The sequence below is a fragment of the Coenobita brevimanus genome, chromosome 112 (assembly GCF_032717465.1).
Source record: "Coenobita brevimanus isolate Jiangsu-jjx chromosome 112, ASM3271746v2, whole genome shotgun sequence".
In the NCBI taxonomy this organism is placed as follows: Eukaryota; Metazoa; Arthropoda; class Malacostraca; order Decapoda; family Coenobitidae; genus Coenobita; species Coenobita brevimanus.
This window is the reverse complement of record NC_137065.1, coordinates 2,680,285-2,701,597: the sequence shown is the minus strand read 5'-3', so window position 1 is coordinate 2,701,597 and position 21,313 is coordinate 2,680,285. Positions and strand designations below refer to the sequence as shown.

The 21,313-nt window shown below is 38.0% G+C and overlaps 1 protein-coding gene across 1 annotated transcript; it reads left to right on the top strand.

Annotated features, from left to right (window-relative positions):
• The first annotated feature begins 4,594 nt into the window (after window positions 1-4,594).
• On the top strand, window positions 4,595-9,956 carry Taf11 (TATA-box binding protein associated factor 11). Its single transcript, XM_080286546.1, has 7 exons — window positions 4,595-4,636; window positions 4,985-5,208; window positions 6,335-6,397; window positions 7,152-7,317; window positions 8,047-8,134; window positions 8,915-9,011; window positions 9,790-9,956. Exons 2-7 carry the CDS (start codon window positions 5,007-5,009, stop codon window positions 9,927-9,929), a joined length of 756 nt encoding a protein of 251 aa, XP_080142672.1. The 5' UTR covers window positions 4,595-4,636; window positions 4,985-5,006; the 3' UTR covers window positions 9,930-9,956.
• The last annotated feature ends 11,357 nt before the right edge of the window (window positions 9,957-21,313 follow it).

Below are 21,313 nucleotides of genomic sequence, written 5' to 3'. Positions count from 1 at the left end.
CAGATTTGGCAAAATGGGTTGTGGCTGGTGTTTGTGATAGTACTACTTCACTTAATTTGGAACTTTGGGTTGTGGGTGATGTTTGAGGTCGACAGATTTCACCTAACTTTCCGACTCTGATTTTGAATGATGTCTGAGGCTGAGAATGTTCATCTGACTCTGTAACTGGGATAGTGGTTGATTTTTGTAATTGTACAACCGCACTCAACTCAACACCTTCACTTAGGACTTGAGCATGTAATTGTGACTTTTCATCTACATCACCAACTAGATCATGTTCTGTGATTATTTGTGATTTTCCCACTTCACCTAGCTGGGTTGCATCTGGTGTCTCTTGTGCCTGTGTTAGTATAATTTCACCAGGTTCAAGTTTAATGTTTGAAATGAGAGGATGTTGATGTTGATGCTTAGCTATTTTGACCCCAGCCAACTGCATCCCACTTGGTACTTTCTCTGCAAACTGCGTCTTCTCCATACATTTACGCACATGAGTCGTGACAGCGGATTTGACGTGGATGATGCATTGACACAGACAGCAGTGATAGTGACTCCTCTTGGCTGACCCACATCTCAGCTTACACATTGGTATTGTCATATCTGCTTGACAAAAAAATTAAAGTAATATATATCATAGATCAGCATCATCATCCTAACCTCTTTTTTCCCACCTAAGGATGGGGTGAGGTAGGGCCCAGAAACAAGGAAAGACAACAACATGACAGAAGGAGAACTAATCAACAGCATGGCCAGTGAAATGGACCACATACTAATATATGCTGCAAAATGTAGAGACACTGACCAACAACCCAAATGGTTTCCTGTATCCAAGGTAACCATTTATGATGCTATGCTGGGTGGCTACTATATACAGTGCTGTAGCCTACTAACACCTAATGGTTTAGTTTTAAAGCACTCTAAGTGAGGTGAACCTATATGGAATCCATCGGGGTGGTTGGTGTTTATTGCTCATGTAAGGACACTCTAGGACAAATGAGATTGGTCACCACTGCCTTAAATGTTGGGACTGCGTAACCAAGCCCCGGAGCCCCTACGCTGCTGTTTATATGGAGCAATTTGGGACTGATGATGAGGATGACAATACTGATGTGGTATTCAATACCTGTACCATTTATGCTCAATTATTTCTGGAGTTCATTAGGGCACAGTACTTCCTCAATCTATAAATATGATGATACTGTACAATGAAAGAATTTTTCTTATTATTCAGCACCACTTTTGTTGTGAGTGGGATATAACTTCAGAAGTGATAAAGCACAGAAAATGAGAATATAAACACACACAATTAAAGTATATACCCACATCAATATGGCTTTACACTTACAAAAATTATAAAAATTCTCATAACATGAAGCCACATAAACCTCTGAACAAGTTAAAGTTGAGATATACTAATACTGTGCAAAACATTGTGTGTTTTGTCTTGTAAAATTTATACTGTAAACAATTTTGATGAATACTTATACTGTACTATTATGTAGAGTACACAACTGTTATGTAACTTGTGTCAGTAAACTATTACTTAACTCCATCTCAACAAAAGGTCTCACCTTAGTACAATAATATAATTAAGATAAAATATGAAATGTGTCCAACTCCCTGCACAATGAGCTGTGTGCTACAAACTACATAAAACAGTGAGAGAAAGAAAGAAATAGAGAAGATATGATCATACATATACAGTTAAAGATGCTACATTACATCAAGCTGAGTTATTTCATACTAAAGCTTGGATACTAACCTTCATAAGTGACATAGGGCCGGGCTTCCTGGCAGTGTGCACCCATAATGTGTGATAAAACCTTGACTTTCCTGGAGGGTTTGAACTTATCAGTGGGACAGAGTGGACAGTGGACCTGCGTTGACTTTCCTGTGCATCCCAGAGAGCATCCTCGACATGGCTTCAGGTTGTAATGCTGCTTCACCTCATCACGACTCAGTGGGATTACCTCCAGTCCAGGGGGCACTGGCTTTCTTATCTGTCTTTTAGGGGTTTTAGCTTCTTCAGATTTAAATTTTATGGTTGTTTTTTCTATGTGTGATCCTCTGTTTTTATCAACCACAGTCCCTGAGGTCTTACTTGATGGCTCTATGTCCTCTGTCTCCTGCTCAGTTTGCCTGCTTGTAGAAGCTTCTACTTTAATTTTAAGCACAGGAACTTGGCTCATCTTGGATGCTTTCTGATATGTGAACAAGACAGATGCATTAATTAATACTCACATGTTGACATAACACAGCCATATACTCAAAACAGTTTCTATACTTGAAATACAAGATCATCAGTGTAAATAATATTATGCACATAACAGTACAGGATACTGGGTACACTACATATTTCTGTGAAAATAAAAGAAATTACTGATAAAGCCAATGAAAACCTAATTTATTTGTATGTTCTCAAATTATTGTACACTTTCCCTTACAGGGATATGATGCCTCTCCTGACATTGAGAAGGCTCTCCCTCCGTGCTACAGGAGCCTTTTACGGTATGTGGCATGTGTTAGGAGTGCAATGTTGTATGGCAGAGAGACCTAGGCAATAAAGGAAGAGGGTATCCATATGATCATTCATTCATTCATTGCCAGACGCCATGTATCCCAAAAGCGGGGTGGCCAAGGCTTAGAGTTAATTGTTTTACAGGGAGGGGCACTAATCCTCCACCAACCCCACTTAATATGTAGGGAGCATTAAATGTACAGAAATGACAATGATCAGGTGGATGTACAGTGTCTCCTTAAATGCAAGACCTGGGGGGGGGGAGGCCTAGGTTTATGACAGAAGAGTTGAGAGGAAGACTGGGTCTGGAGTATACTGGTGTTGTAATGAGGAAGGGTGAACTGAGATGGTTTGACCAAGTTGAGAGGAGAGGTGCGAAGAGTGGGAGTATGAACGTCAGGGGTTGGGCAGCATAAAACAGACCAAGAAAGACCTGGGATGAGGTCATAGAGTGTGACCCAAGAATAAGGGACTGAATAGGGACACTGCCAGAGACCAAGCAGTGTGGATAGCCATCATCAGGTGACCAAGGCTGAAGCATGCAAACATGTTGGAGCCTTTATAAGCGAAATGATAAAGAAACAAAACAAACACCCCCTCCCAATCCTTGAATTACTGCATACCAAGTGGCACCTTGGCAAATACTGTATTTCTGTTATTCCCTCACCTCAAGGGTCTCTCCTACCTTGTTCAAAAAAATTTTGACTGGTGGCCAAAACAGTCCTCAATATGATTTAATGGGTTAACTACGCATGTTCCCAATCCCAATAGTATATCTATCTATTGCCAGATGCCTTAATCCCACACAGGGTGGCCACAAACAAATCACCTCTATGTCACCCTGTCCCCCGCCATTTCACTGCCCTGCTCCTAATTCACACCCCCTCTCTTATATACCTCTTCACTCCATTCCAGTAAACTTTCTGAAAATCAATGAATATATTTTTTAACCTAATCTCATTAATCTACATAATCCAACTGACCACATCTACCTTAGCTTGCCTAGATTTAAGGTGTAACTGTCTGAAATCTCAAAAAAAAATACTCCAACTTCGGCAACCAAACCTGCTAATTTTATTAACCTTTCACATGATGACTTCCAATTTCAGACTACTGCCTCATTAACCCTTATGATGACTCACTTTGTTCCTACTACTATTCCACAACCTCATCTAACTTTGGAGAGAATTTGGGAACAGTAAGATAATCATAGCTTTCATTAACCTCTTTAATTCTGGCATTGTGAAATTCCTGACCCTCCCATTCTGAATAAAATCGTCCAGCAATAGTAATGCAACCGGATATGTTTATCGTCATGATGGCGGTAATGTTCATATCTGTTTACAATCATCATAAATTATCTGACACAATAATTTGCAAGACAAGCAGAAAGACATGCATATCCCCCTCCCTCGAGCTGAGCCAAATATTGTTCTGGCCAACGTCGTACTCAATGGCGCAGGGAAAGACAGTCATGGCCGCTCTCCTTGTTAAGCGCATGTTATAATGAAACACAGATTATTAATAACCAGCGATAAAATGATTGCCTCCTTGTGCTCACCTGTGCTGCAGAAAAGGTAAATCTTATCCAGGATGTCTGGTGAATGCAATGACGCCTGACAATTTCACAAACTAGTAAATAACTTCAAGTATAACTCCTTTTCGCCACAAATTACAGCTCATAATAGGAGTTTTCGGACGTGCAGAGTAATTTTAGTTTAACATTTATTATTTCATCCCTTTTCCTGCAAAAAATCTTTGTTATGATTTTATACAACTTTATGTAAACGTAAAAACAGGTAAGGTATTATGAACCTAAAAAAGTTACGAAAACGGAATTGAATGTGTAAACAATGGCTTGCCATCCATTCACCCTGATGCTTCTTCCCCGTCATGATATAAATTTCTCTATCAAACCTTGTGTCTGTCATAATATGTTTCGTAATAGGCCTGTGGAGCATTTTGAGGTTAGAGCAGAGTCATGAAATATGTTTGCAAGAACACTAGTACTAATGAGAGAGTTTGAGGATACATATAAGGCAAGATGAGGAGGAGATGACGGGGAAACATTCGTGGGGGGGAAGGAAAACACTGACAGTGATTTTAGTTTGCTAGTGTGAGGTAAACTGCTGGGAAATTCCGAGACTAGCGGCTGTACAAGAGTGCCTAACTTTAGCAACAGCTCTTGAAGGCCATTTTAGACCTAAAGGATTGGCTGGGATTCTCAGGAGATTTCTGGTGTCTTTTTTTTTTTTTTTTTTTTTTTTTTTTTTTTTTTTTTTTATAAGTATAAAGAGGGTAGGGGGTTGCAGATTCCAAGTTAACATTAAGAAAAGAGGGACTACAGGTCAAGAACACATAGTACGTATTGTGCACATACAGTAACATTTATAATTTAGTATTTTTATGTACTATTTGGTACTGGAGACCCAGTTCCTAATGACCCAATGGTAAACTTTAATATTTCAGGCACAAGGAACAACAATAGATAATGAATGTGACAGACACGGAGGAATTCTCAGATGGTGACAGTGTTGGTGATGCCAGGAACAGATCCTTGAGTATGTCTGAGAGTCACTGCTCAGATTTCTCGGATGCAGATAACACAGACTCCCGTGATGTGAGTGACTCGCAGTTGACGCCTCTGGGGGGTGACCCTCTGGCACAGCTGTTAGCCACACCAGAACATGCAGGTGTGGTATTAAAGGCTTTAACCCGTTCTAGACAAGTATTTATTCATTATTAATATTATTGTTACTATTATTAGTGCCCAGTAATATTAAACCCTTCAGTCATCTTTTTTCTTTAATTTTATACATTCTTGAAAAGGTCTCTATTAGTAAATGGGTTAATAAAGGTTATATATAACCCCTCCAATTCAGCAAGTCTTCCATAGGCTGAATATAAGAATAAAACAAAGCTACGTCCATGGACTGAAGGGGCCAGTCAGTGTAGGGGAGTCCTTTCGTAATGAATAGGCAAGAAATAATCTTCATTATCTCTTCAATATGTTGTCCTGTTGGTTTGTTCTTGCTACCAGTGAATAGCATCCTTTATAATAAACAGAGTAGAAACAATACCTCTGCAAGATTTAGTTCTTGCTACCACGAAGCAGTATTATTGATTGTACTGAGCTTAGAGGAAGTCTTTGAAAATGGACAGGATGGAGATAATTTCCTTTCCCCCCATCAGTATGATGACATAGATTGTGTTCTTCCTACTGCCAGTCAGTTACACTAAGCTTAGGGAAGATCTCTCCTAGTTAGGTAAGGGTTAAAGTAAATTACTATTCAGTGATGGCTGTTGTTTTACCATACAGTAGATAGTACAGTTACTGAATTTTACTTTATGTTCACTTGCAGCCAAATGAAAGAGACACAGTAGGGGACGTGGGAAATTTGTAGAACCATTCCCTCACTTAAGCCTTCCAGATACCATTCTCACATTCTCCCCACTCTCATTCATTAGCCATCCATGACCTAGTTCTTGTGTGCTATGGCTAAGGCGGTGTCACCGTTTAATTTGTCTGCATCTGTACAGATTTGTGGCCTAATTTGTTGTACTGGTATTGTATAGATATACTGTATACGGGTATTCCATATTGTGATATTTACAGTATAGAGAAATATGAGAATGCTCTTAGCCCTACTTCACTCTAGGTTCACATTATGATATTTCAATTCACATCACTTGACTTCACCACACTTGCATCTGCCTTCACCACACTTGCCCATCTCCACCTCACTCCACAAGACCACCACACCTCCACCTCATTCCACCTTACCTCCATTATCTCGTGCACCATCTGTCTAACTACAGGGAGAGACAGTGCTACCCCAGGGCGGGACCTTGGTACTCCTGGCCTTGACTCCACACCACCAGGTCAGTCATGTTGGGTTATTGTCTTGTTGTTACCCTATACTGCCTCAGGAGAAAGATTATAAATTAATTTAATAATATATTTAATTTTGGAGAAAAAATATGAACTTCTGCACACAGTATTTCAAAGATGGAGGGAAAGGTTCATGGATTGTGAAATGAAAGAAAGGAAACTAAGAAACCTCTAAGGTAACTAGCTACTAGATGAAAAGAAAATTGAAGTGTGAAAAGAAAAAAGGAGGCTAATGTACAATGGGTCACAAAAGTATCGATGCACTATGTGTGAAATATTTTGAACCACAGAACAAAGGTCACTGATATATTAGTGTCTGACCTACCACACGTTGGTAGCCCTGATATCGGGAGGTGTCATGTATCGCCATTTAGCAATATCCTCGTGCAAAAATATAGCAAACGTTATGTTTACATAATCAGACATTGTTCATACACAATGAGACGGTAATGTCAGCAGTAGTTTGAATGTTTTTGGTAGGCATCGGACCCCCTGTGCATTGATACTTTTGTGACCCATAGTACAAGCTGAAAAGAAGCGGAGGAAAAGAATATTAATGTTTGTCATCCTCATGAGAGGTGGAGAGTGGGGAGGTGGAAGAGATGTGGAGATTGATGTGGCAGAGAGATTTTGAATATTAACCAGTGTGATTTTTAATGAAAGGTAGAGAGTGCAGATGCGGAAAAAAGGTGGAGATTGATGTGAATCGATGTACAATGTTTAACTGTGTGATTTTGATGAAAGGTGGAGAATGGGGAGGTGGAAAAGAGGCAGAAGTTGATGTGGTGGAGGGAGGAGACATCTTGCTGCCTAAGCCTGCCACCCCACAACCCCCCTCGAGTCGCACTGATCGCAGGAAGGAGGGCAAGAGCAAGAGAGAGCAGGAGGAAGAGGAGAGGGAGCGTATGCAGTAAGAATCCATGGTGTTTGCATTTTTAGTATAGGAATAGTAGTGGTAGTAGTAGTAGTAGTTGTTGTTGTTGTTGTTGTAGCTCCAGGTTCATCTGAAATGTGAACCTGGTGGACTGCAGGGTGAAGTTGCCCTCCTATAACAGTCTACCACACCCTCTTTTCAAAGGGATAGGGAGAGAGCTGAAGGACATTTGTAAAAACCGAGCAGGAAAACTGTCCTGTTATATCAGTGCTGCCACGTGAAGGCATCCCTCTCCAGCACCAAATAGGAAAAAAAAAAAAAAAATGAAGGGTCACATAGAACTGCAGCTTTAATAAGGAATTTATCCATAATGTATTGTGGACTTAACATTTAAAAAAAAAAAAAAAAAAAAAAAAAAAAAAAAAAAATGATGGTTCTTCCATATAGTCTATGAGCTTTCTAATTCCTTGTTTTCTGGAGCCTGCCCCACCTTAATCTTAGGCTGTAAGAAGGAGATTATGATGATGATGATTATGATGATGAAGAGGAGGAGGTGGACAATGGTTATGATGATGATGATGAGGAGGAGGACAGTGGCAATGATGATGATGATGATGATGATGATTGATGATGATGATGATGATGATGATGAGGAGGAGGAGGAGGAGGACAGTGGTAATGAAGATGATGATGATGAGGAGGAGGAGGACATTGGTGCTGATAGTGTTGTTGATGATAGCAATATTATACTGTGACCATCTTCAGAGTTCTGGTAAGCAACTTCACTGAGGACCAGCTGGACCGCTACGAAATGTTTCGAAGATCAGCCTTCCCCAAAGCAGCTATTAAGAGGGTGAGTTGAACACTGCACTTCATACTGTACTCCATTTTATTATATTTTTACACTAATAACCAAATTTTTGTCCTTTTGCGGTAAATAAGATGGTATTACAGCTCTATATCCACTCCATAGCATATCTTCATGACTTGCATTGTATTTTAGTGCAGATCAGAACTGAACATTCAACATGGAGAGGTCAAGTTTAGGCCAAGTTAGAGTAAAAGGAGTATAGTTCATTCATTTTAACTGGGTGGAGATTTGTGTGATTTTGCATCTTAATTCCTCTAGCTAAGTTGCAGAATAAGACAATACTGTGGCATTACATATTTTCCACGACACCTTTTCATGTCTAGCATCCAATTCCAGTGTTAAACTCTGATCATAGCACAGCATTCAGGATGGAGAGATAGGAATTTTATGCCAAGTTAAAATTCAAGATTAAGAGGACAATTTTATGCCTACTTAAGGTGAGTGGATTTATAGCTGTGCCAAGAAATATACAGCAAGATCAGGAGAGAGTTATATGGATAATTGTTCTGTTAAAGAGTAAACTTTCTTCAGTAAGTGCTTTTTATAAGTGTAGTTGGGCTTTATATATTGTTTTATTAATTTGTTTATTTATTTACCATTAAGATTCCATTGCTGTGTACAAACCTGATCTACCCATTCACCCAGCTAATAATCTCAGTTGTTTGGGAAAAAATTTGATATTTTGGAAAACATCTCTGGTTAATTGTCTGTATAAATTTCACATCGTTTAGCTTACCCTAATCACACTTTCTTAATTATCAGGTAATGCAGACAATCACTGGATGTTCAGTATCACAGAATGTTGTCATTGCCATGTCGGGTATTGCCAAGGTGTTTGTTGGAGAAGTACTGGAAGAAGGTATGTTGTGTGATATTTTACTCCATATTTGGTTTGATGGTACTTGAAATGTAAAGAGTATAATTATAATAAAGCATTGGAAAGTAAACAACTAAGTCATCATCATTCCAGTCCTTATTCCCACCTAAATATTGTGCCTTTAGATGGTACAGATAACTTGTGCCCAGCTTGTAGAATAGGTCCCCACAGCATGACACACATAATGGAGCACTGCACAACACATGCCACACTAACGCACAGGCACAACATCAGTGGTGTAAGGAGCCTATAGGATGATCCCATTGGAGGAGTTGCTTACCCGCGGTCAATGCATCTGTGCAGACAGGCCGACCGAGGTTAAACAACAACAACAACTCTTCCATGGGGTGAGGTGAGATTGAGAGAGAAAAAAAAATCTTAAATTAAGAGACTTAACAACAGCAAACCAAGTGAATTTGATCACACAATCATTCTGGCTTTCAGGTGCCAAAACAATAAGTAAAGATTCTGTATTCCAGCTCTTATACCTGTATAGATGGGTCACCTACCATTAATGATCAGTCACCTGTAGCCTTGTGTTTTATTTTTTGTTGGTTTATGTATGTGTGTTAGCAGCAGTAGTACAGTACAGTAGTATTTTCTTGTATTTGTGTCCTGTTTTTGTACTTTTTCCTTTTGTCTGAATTCTACCTCACTCTTTCGTAAAGTAGGAGAAAAGATTAGGATGATGGTGATGGTGATATGATGATGATGATAATTTATGTATTGTTATCCACTTAACATCTCTCTTACCAATCAGCACTTGATGTAATGGAGACGCAGGGTGAGACCGGCCCCGTCCAGCCCAAACACTTACGTGAGGCCGTGCGAAGGCTCCGACACCGCCCTGGCGCACAGATCCCCACTATGAAACACCAGCGAGCACTGTTTAGAATATGAGGCATGGAAGGAGGTGAGAGGAGAGGAAAATAGCTAATACACAAACAAGAGTGGCCACTTTTTATGATATGAGTATCAAGTGTGGAAGGAAGGGAGTGGGGAGGAAGAAGGAAACTAGACATACACCAACAGCCACTCCTTTGGATACGAGTTGTGGAAGAAATCAAGAGGAGGTGGAAAAGACTACAGGAGAAACAAGAGTGGCTTATTTCTTAAGGATATGAGGCATGAAAGAAAATGATTGGGGAGAAAGAAAGCAGTTAGACAAACACATGTGAAAAGGATATGAAGTGTGGAAAGAAGCACAAGGAGAGGGAGACAGCTGCTAACCAAACATGAACTACTCTTTAGGATATAAGGCAGTGAAGGAAGCAAGTGGAAGGGTAGTTAGCAACTGGACAAACACTGGTGACTACAATATAAAGTGTGTTAAAGTAAGAAGAGGTGTAGAAAGGTACTATACTCATTTTGCTCCAGCTTGGCCTAAAATTGCCATCTCTCCATCTTGAATACTGCTCTGTAACAGTGATGAAACACGGAATATAATGCTAGTCACAAAGTGCAATGGAGGGGACGTAGAGCTGCAGTATTACAGTATGCTTTTCTGCCACTACATGGAAACAGCAGGAAAAAGAATGAAAAGCTGGTTCAAGTTTAAGATGAAAATAATGTAGAAAAATACCAACAGTCAATCTTTAGGATATGACGTGTGGAAGATGGTGAGGGGAGATGAAGAACACTATTAGACAAACACTAACATCTATTCTTTAGGATATGATGCACTGAAAGAAACAACTGGGCGGAAGAAAGCAACTAGATAAACAGCAGTGCCTTTGTCCAGAATGAAGCTGAGAGAATGGGCAGCAGGCATGAAGTTTTAACTGTGACTCACATTCACTGCTAAAAAGAAACACTTACAAGAAAAAGAAGGCAAACTGGCCTATTCTCATAATTGTACTTGTACACATACACTAGCTTTTTGGTATATAAAGCAAGCACTATGCAGAGGAAACTAAACACAACGTTCTTTCCTGTCACAATTTAAAAATAATACCAATCCATTTTACCCCATTCAAGGTATAGTGACCCAGGACAAGGCTTCTGTCATCTAGAATATATAAGAATAAAAATAGATCAACCCATATCCCTGGCACCATTTTACATCATAGAAAAACCTCCATTCACCTTAGTAGGACTTGAACTGATGTATGTAAGGACAACTGTAACCCTGACCCAAATACAACAGATTTGTAACGTAAATTCAGTATTTGCAACACTTGCCTGGCCTGATAATTCAAGAAGAAGGAAAACAATATGTCATTGAAAAATAATTAAAATATATAAGTACAATAAACTGCCCATGATGTCTCAAACAATTTGCAGTATCTTTGCATCAGTTACCTCCATTGTTACTCATAATGACACTGAGATAGGGGATTTTCTGCTGCTCCATCTCCATGTATTGTATTTCACATCTTGTCATCACAGCTGACTTTCCAGAATTAATATACGTTTTACAATTTACAGTGAATTACAGAATAGTATAAGAAAATTGTTACAATTGGTTGTCAGAAGGTTAGGAGTGTGAAGATAAACTTTATCATTATCATTCCTTTCAAGTATTGCTACATCACTGCCAGTGCTAGAAAAATACTGAACATTAACCCCATGAGGTCAAGCATTGTTTATAAAATTGACCGTCAGGAGCAGGCATTTTTCACAAAAAAATAGGTGATTTTTCAAAAATTGCTCCTTTGAAAATTATTAAACCTATCATAAAATTTTTTACACCAAACAAAGTACAACTCTTTAGCTTTAAGAATGAGTGGTGTTCCAATGTCCTATGATTATTTATTGTAAAGCAGTGGCAAAGAGTGTCTAAATGTTCTGGAACGGGGCCTGGCGCCTCGATGACACACGTTCCAGAATGGGGATCGACCTTTAGGGGTTAATGGCTATGAAAAGCATTTAAAATTCAGTCATTTCATGTATGATACACAACTTGTTCTTGGCATAGCTATAAGGCAAATTTTCCAATTTTTTACATACGAGAAGATTAAGTTGGTGAAGAGGGATGCCTTCATGTGGTGGCACTGATATAACCATGCAGTGGTTATACTAATGTCCCTCAACTCCCCCTCAACCCCCTGAAGGGGAATGGATTCTAATCTGAAAAAGAAGAAAGACTGGTGGTTAGCATAAATATGTTGAAAACAATTGAAAAAATTGATGTGAAATATGCCTCCATTAACTTGGAAAAACTGTTGTAATGTCATAGCTAATGATAGCTAAAAAAAAAAAAATAGTAGTATAGTACAGGCTATAAATTTGGTTCTTAGTACAAAGCAACATAATACAGTATTCTTATTTTTTTGTGAAGTGTCAAAATTGGGCTGAAAGTTTTGAATATCCAATAAAAATGTCTTTTTTAAAATACAGGTTTAATTCTTCCATTGTACTGCATTTTCAGCACCATTATATATTTTTTTCCCTATTATTCTTTTAGCACATGATTTTTATTTGCCCCTCTGTAAGGCACTGGAGAGGGACACCTTCTCTTGGTGGCACTGATGTAACGGGGTGGTGGTGCTGCCAGGTTGTACAAACATCTCTCAACTATCCCATCGTTCTCCAAAAGGAGGATGGTGGATTTCAGAAGGGTGTCTTAAGCCCACATTCCACCAGGTTCCACTCAAGGCCGGGACCACAACAAAAGTACTGTACCACATAACCACCAGGCATAAATTGTAAGGGAAATAACAGCAACACAATCATTCTAATATTATTTATTGCAGTTCTGTAAGCAAGACATATCAGTAAAATCTGTGAAACGATGATACACTGTGAAATCAGACTTCAAAATTAACCCCTTCCCTACCAGGACACCAGTTATATTTAATGTTTGCCAACAGAATATGATTTTGCAGAACATGATTTTCTTTGGCATAAGAGAGCCCTCACGAGGGATTAGAAATAATGTTCAATTAACCCCTTCAGTCTGATGAGGCCTTATTTTCATTATTTTCAGTGGCTTAATTTGGCTTAGGAAAGAGGTTTCACACTGAAGGGGATGAAACATGTCCTCTACCCCCTCAGTATGATGACTTCTTATATTCTTGCTACCTCCCCATCACTATACAGGTATCAGAGACTCACAGTGAAGGGGTTATGAACATTTCTCCCTTAACCTGTTCAATTTGATGGCATTTACTTTCAATTTAACATTGGTCTGGCCAGATGATTTCATCATCATCATGATTTACCTCTATTTAATCCTTTCACTGCTGTTGTTGCACTTAGGTACTGCATTTTGTTCAGACAAACATCAGACAACTACATAAGAGAATCCCTAAACTTCAGACAACTATATAAGAGAATTCTTAACTGTCCAAAGGTTACAAACAACCACAACTGACCCTTTCATGACTCTAGACATAAGTATGTCTATCTGTCCATCAATCTATCCACCATCAGATGCATTCACTCCATTAGAGGTTGCCACAGGTAAGTACAGAATTCTATTCACACTAGTACAAGCCAACTTTGCTCAAATGACACAATCCTAGCAGCGAAAGGTTCAAAGTGAGTTCCTCCTAGTGAAGGGATTAATTTCTGAACTACTATGCAATAAATGATGATAAAAGGTGCATTCGGGTGAAGCACAGCAACAGCCTACCAGTTATACAAAGCTGACTATGATTTTTGTGAACTTTGTACAGATGAACAACAAAAGCACTACTTATATCTAATCCAGGTACACAGAATAATGGGAATAAATACAAACAGGAATAACCTCTCTCTATTAACTACATAATGCATGAAGAAATTAAGCTGGCTCTGTAAATTTGTGGACATCTGCAAGTATATGACAGGGTAACTGCATTGAGAAAACAGTTATAATGGCAATCTACCTATTTATAGTAAGATGCTACAAGGGGTGGCCACATAGATCACCTCCATGTTACCTTGTTCATCCACCATCAGGCTGCCCTTTCTCTAATCCACACCACTCTCATTCATATTCTCTCTGCCCTGACCCTCTACCTCCTCAGTATAAAGAAACCCAAATGATACCACAAATTTAGAAGAAAGATACTTATACCATTGCCAGATCAGCATACCTACCCTCTACTTACTAACGTCCACAAATTAAACAAGCCAAGTGTATACGCATGTAATCTGGGACTGCTGTGGGGTGTACAAACTTGGCACCAAAACAAAAACACGCATGCATACACGTTAAGCACGGGAATTTGAGCAAGTGAATATGTTTTATTATTTTTTCCGAGTCGTTATTTGGATTGAATTCAATTTTTTTCCAACAAATCCGCCTCTGTAGTGGGGAAAATAGTACAGTAAACTTACAGTCTGAACTTTAACCTGCATTTCATCTTGTTTAACCCCTTCAGTAGGATTTAGTTATTTTATTCTTGCTGCAGTCTCAGCTGAGAGAGAGAGAGAGAGAGAGAGAGAGAGAGAGAGAGAGAGAGAGAGAGAGAGAGAGAATTAAAGTCTCTACTAACATCTTCAGTACAGTATAATTCCTCATAATTGATATATACTTTTATTTACCTCTGGGAGAGAGAGAGAGAGAGAGAGAGAGAGAGAGAGAGAGAGAGAGAGAGAGAGAGAGAGAGAGAGAGAGAGAGAGAGAATTAAACAGTTTTTACTAACATCTTCAGTACAATATAATTCCTTATAATTGATAAATACTTTTATTTACCTCTGGAAAAAGACAATCATATTAAAGGGGTAAGAAACAATATCAAATAACCCTTCCAACACATCTCTTTGTATTCAATTCAACTTAGAGAGAAAGAGAGAGAGAGAGAGAGAGAGAGAGAGCTTGTAGTGGAAGGGTTAAAAGAGTGATATATGATCTGAGAAGTGTTTACATGTACATTTAAAGCTACAAAGTGATAAAAATGCCATTATTATAAAAACTGTATGCAAAGGTGTGGGAATGCCTCTTATATAATGTGAAAAATACATGAGAGAGAGAGAGAGAATGGTTAAGTTGCATTCCACTTCACGTAACACAATAAGGAACACGGCAAAAGTAGTCCAACTTCATTTATTTTCCACTGTTTCAATAATGTAAAAAAAAAAATAATCAGAAATAGAAATAAAACTTCAGGGGCTTGTTCACACCTTGGCATACTCGGTTTTGATAACCTGGCCTCAAGTCTTTACAAATATTACCTGTAATTCACCATCTCTCCTGATTTATGGAGGGCAACATTGCATCACATTTTATAGCAGATCATCAACCCTTCAGTCCAATATACAGGGTGTAATGGTAATTTTTCGAGTAATTTCAGGAGGTTCTGGCACTAGCGTTGAGTAAAAAATTCTTCTATAAGTATAGCCCATCAAAACAAGTCCAAAGCCTGTACTCTCATCAGTTAAGGAAGCTCCTTGATGCCTCTTCCTAAGCAATTTATTTTGTTTGTTACACCTTGCCATCTTCTTTTGTGTTACTTAAATCATTCTAATATCATCATACTTTGCATACATAACGTACAAATTGATGTTAGCCAGCCTTATCCAAAAATAAGTCAGTAAGGAAAAGGTGTTAATAAGCTTCCTAACCGCGCAAGAATCCCCGACCCAGTTCTCAATCATCACAAAGCTATAATTTCTGATGATGATACAGGTTACCTCTAAAGATCAATTTTGCCTCCAGAATTACCAGCAGTTATAGCACTGTAATGGTTGAGAATTGAACATAAGGTGGTTTTGCATTTTCCACTCAAATTTAGCCATCCTGAAGTTTTGCAAAAATTTTGACACCCTGTATGTATATTTTATTCTTGCTACTTTCAGACAATTTTATGCAACTTAGGAAGACTTCTCATACTGAAGGGGTTAAAGAAAGATAAAACTCATTCCTCCATTGTGAAAAGTCTCTTCCATGTTAAGTAAAACTGTCCATCAGTGAATTAAACATATCAGTACACTACATCATCATAGTGAAGTAAATTAACTCCTTCAGTCTGATGATGTGGGTTTATATTATTCTTTCTATCTGCAAATGAGTTTATTCATCTTGAGAGAGACTCTCAACTGGAGGGATTAGATAGCCTTCACTAACTCCCTCACTACTCTCAAGCTGAATTAAACTGTCAGTCTCCTGATCTCACAAGTATAATGCCAAAAAAACTGGGCCTGTATGTAAGCTTGATATAATAGTCATCCCTTGTTTTCACAGCTCTGACTCATCTGGTTCTGGTTATTTAACTGATCTGAAAACATCATACCACCAGGCGATAAAGGTCACATGGCACTAAGGTAGAGCAAGGTACTGGGAGAGGGGAAAAAGGTAAAATGAGATTAGATAAGTGTGATATATGAAGTAGATGGGTGGAGATGATTTATAAACTGGAAAGGGCGTTACTGTGACAGAGGGGACAGAAGACAGGTTTCAGTTATTTGTGTACGAGTAAACCATCACAAAATAATGTAAACTAGTTTAAGGCGTATTCTGGGATGATTTAACACAATCTGTTGTTAATTCATCGGAAAATACATATTAAACAAGTAGATTCTTATGTCTGGTGATGCTATGGAGCATTTCATAGGAGTTTAGGTAATCACATAGTTAAAATATGACTCTGGGCGATTTTGGATGGGTTTTCAATATTCACAGATTTTTGTTATTCATGGAAGTGTCTGTTCCATGACTCCTGTGAAATGCAAGGGATGACTCATAAGAGGCTCAATATAAGTAATATTCAAACAGCTTTAAATAAGACATGCTTCTGATTGAACACTATGGGATTAAAAACAAAAAAAACACTCACTCCTGACTTCAAAACAACTTCACCAGCAACTTAATAATAAAACACCTTAACTAAATGAGAACTAACTACACAACTACCGTAAATTAGAAGAAAACAGGCAACTCAGCTCTGTAAGTAACAATGGCACTTTGATAGGCCACTTTTCTGTAAATACTAAAAATCCACTAGCAAAAAGTATATTAGGTGGGCAACTTACTGGACCTACTATATATTACTATAAAGTCAGCCCAACCTACAGTGTAAGGTTAACACTTTACTGTCCAGCAGTAGTATTAGGGGGAAAAAAGAAGTCACTCCCAATAACTCCTTTCAAAATCTAGGGGCTCAAGGCTAGGCTAGTGTAGTCCAGTGCATTTTAGGGTAGATGACCACCCTACTCCTCTTGGTGGAGAGACAAAAAAAAATCATCTCCTGGGGATTAAAATGTAAGAAGTCAAAACTACCAACCTTCATAATGTCAGTGCAAAAGCCATCTTATAAATCTTTAAAATTCGGCACCAAGTTATTGCCCATACCAGTACTAATTTCGTAAATCCAGTGATGATTTTTTAAAGTTTATTCATGCTACTTTCTGACAGGTTTATCTAACTTAATACAGCCTCTCATACTGATGAGGTAAATCATGGCTATTGGGTACTCCTCCAATTTACAAGTTTAATCAAATCAACGAAAGGCAGAAAGAATGAACTAAAAAGTCACATCATGGATTTAAGTGGCAAAGTGGCACGTTGGTGAGAATAACCTAACACTCACTGCAATATGTCAAATTGCAAGAAAGTTAAGTATTTCATAAGCTTCTCTTCATTCTTGTGACAAGAAAATGAGACAGAATTAAGGGATAAACATAGTAATAAGTTTAAAATTACATGTACGTGAAGCCTTTCATACATGGTACTTAAACCCATCGGCACAAGAACACCTTTTACCAATATGTCTTTGTTGTCCCACACAATTTTATCCAACCCAGGAAATATGTTTCATATCAAGGTGGTTATGATGGATATATTTAACCTTATTTAACCCCTCTAATTCAAAAACTCTCTCCTGAGGTGGAATGTAATAACCTAGAGACAGCAGTGCAGTAATAAAATATAAAATGCATTCTCCGGCTGATAGGGTTAATTATTTCTTCATTTCTACTCAAACCATCATCACAAACAAGAATCTAAGGGAAAAAATATATCATGTTCCAGACATGACCAGAAATTTTTCAAAATATTCCAACTGAATCAAGAAACCAATGTTGTGAGTGTTTCTGACTAGCAAACATAATTCACTTGGTGTGATCATCAAGCTATTTCTTCAATGCACTGATGATAAAACACCTTCTTTATTCATTACTGTAATGTGGGGTATTACAAAAAAAAAAAAAAAAAAAAAAAAAAAAAAAAAAAAAAAAAAAAAAAAAAAAATTAAATACCGCTCTTAAACTTTCAACTCTGTACTTCACATGACTACCTGAATTTCACTTTTCCCACATTTTTCACTCAACTTATATTTCTATTTCAAAAAATTCACAGAATCACCAAATTCTTTCAGGTCTGCACACTGTTCACTTTACAATAACATAGATTTCCAAACGGTATTTCACAGACTCACCAATTTTTATTCAGTTTCCATATTTTTCACTTTACATTACTATAGACTTATACCTGAATTTTATTAGCCTTCCACATTTTTCACCTCATTTATACCTCCTCAAACTTTTCACACCAATACTTCACATAATCACTTGAATAATATCAATGTTCCATAAATATCCATTCAGTAAATTTTTTTCCAAAATTCTTATAATATACTGGTAATACTTTCCTTAAAATTCCTTACACTTTTCTCCACTTCTAAAATTTTCCAACCTTCCACATTTTTTAAATCCCTCAGACTTCCGCAAACTTTTGTATACAATATTTCACACAATCACCTCTCTTATTGGAGTTAATAATAATAATAGTAATAATAATAGTAGTAATAACAACAATAATAAATAATTTGCAAGTGAGAGGTGTTCCAATACACTAACAATAATAATAATAATAATAATAATGATAATTTGGCATATACAACTGTTTCTCTAAACTGATAAAACTGTAAAAACAACATCATAGGTAGCAATATTGCTCTAAAAGGTAATTCGTTTGTAAGTGACAGTGAGCTTCCGTCTGTCTATAACCAGATGCCTTAACTTCTGGAAGCGATGGCCACAGACAGACAAAGCACCTCTGTGTCTCCCTATCCTTTTCCATCAGGCTGCCCTATCTCCATCTCAAATTCCCTCACGTATATACCTGTCCATCTTATCCTCAGTCTCTCTCTTCCCTGCCCTTCCACCTCATTCACATACACTCCTAACAACACAAAGAACATACAAAAAAAGCAACTTAACAAGGACATACAGTATGGAGCAAAACTGTAAAACATGAAAAATACACAATGAAACTTTCCACAAAAAATAATGTTAACCTTTGTAAAATATTACAGGCACATACAATATAAACTTAATGGAACTGCATATTCTTACTGAAATCAAATCACAAGCAAAACACACAATATTTGTTAAAGCTATTTTGGACATATCAAAGCTGAGTAAGCAAAGGTGTGAGCAAGCCCCGAGTTTTTCAGGGTCATTTATGGAACATCTCTCGGTGTATTTGGAACACCTGCAATTGTTATATGTGATCAATGTGCACTCCACATTACAGGACAGTGTCAACAATGATTCAGACAGGTCAGATGAGCTCTATCATCTTCATATGCAACAGAAATTATTATAAAAAACTAGGGGTTTGTCCACACATTTCCCTCTCATGGTTGTGACAGCTCTAGTATTGTATTCCAGGTGATGTCAGGTGATTTTACTCATTTGAAAGTGAGTACAGGAGCTTCAGTGTTAACAACAGTACTTTTAACCTTCTCACTGTCAGGACTACTCCACTACAGTACTGAATTTCAGTTGGTGCCAGAAGACTTTATTCAGTCAAGAATGCATCAAAAGAGTCTCGGAGCTTCAATAATATAACGCTTTTTATCACAACAGTCAAGATTTTAGCTTAGTCAACTATCTCTTACAATATGATGACATATTTTTCAATTTACTTTTGCTACATCCATACACTTCTATTTAGCTTTGGAGAGGCTCTTCAAACTGGAAAGGTTAGATATAACTTTCACTAACCACTGAATAACCACGTGACTCCCATACTAAATAAAACTGTCTGGAGGTAGCAGGAATAAATTAATAAAATGCATCGTTGGGATAACCCCCATTCAGTTTTTGTTTCAAGGTAAGCTCACTTTGAAAAATTTTGGATGCATAATAAACTACATATGAACACAAACCTGGCATCTACTCTGACTCCTGAAGGTTTTTATGATACAGTCAATGCAATAGTTCCATTCAGGACTAGTGAATCAAGCTCTTGAATCTGAAGACCTATTCTCCTGGTTTCCTATTGTTACCACCGGATGATTTAGGTCAGCTTATGGAAGACTTTCTGCAATGGATGGGCTGGGTAAAGTCTTAAAATCCCCTTCAGTGTGAGATTTGTTTTTCCCAAGTTGAATATAAGTGTCTGGTAATGCAAGATAAATTATAAAATACACCCCCATTTGAAAGGGTTTAAACTGCAAGAATGGGGTCCCCTTTGGTTGAACTTTCTTTGTAGTAATTTATCTCAACTGACAAAAACACACTCATCCCTTTCAATCACATGTAGTCATTGGTATTTATTCTTGCTACCCCAGACTATTTTATTCAGCTTGAGAGTATCTAAACATAAAATCATTCAGAGGTAGCACAATAAGCTAACACATATAACATCACTGATGTGATAGGGAAAATTTAGCAGCCAATCTGCAAACTGTAACAGCCAATCTCATATTAACACCTTTTGAAGTTTAGGGGCCCAAGGTTGGTTACCAACGTCCAGTATAATAACAAGCAGATGACCAGCCTATTTCCCTTGATGGCATTTCAATCCAAAAACCACCAGCCACCTCCTGTGGACCTTACCCATGAAGTGCCAAAACTCTGACTGGTGCATTCCAACCACTACACCACCAAACTTTAAAAGGAACTACTGCATCAGCTGTACCCATATGTCAGACTTTACTCATATTTGTACTTAACTCCTTCAATATCATGACAAATCTTTATATTTTACTCTTGCTACCACTACAGGTGCTGAATAGGGATGCCTTCATGTGGTGGCACTGATATAACTGGGTGGTGGAGCTACCTGGTTATACAAACATCCCTATTCTCTCACCCTATCCCCCATGAGGAAGATGGTGGACTGCAGAAGGATGACAACTTCACCCTGCAGTCCACTAGATTCATGCTTCAGATGAACCTGGGGCTACAAGTACTACCACCCTGTACTACTACAACTACTACTATTATTACTGCTGCTGTTGCTGCTGCTGCTGCTACCATCACCACCACCATCACTACTACTACTACTAGTACTCTTGCTACTACTCAATGACTTTATTCAACTTGGGAAGGACCTTTATTAGTGAAGTCTTGATGTAGGTTACATTTAATCTGGCCCATTCAAAAAGTCTCTCCTAAGCTGAATAAAA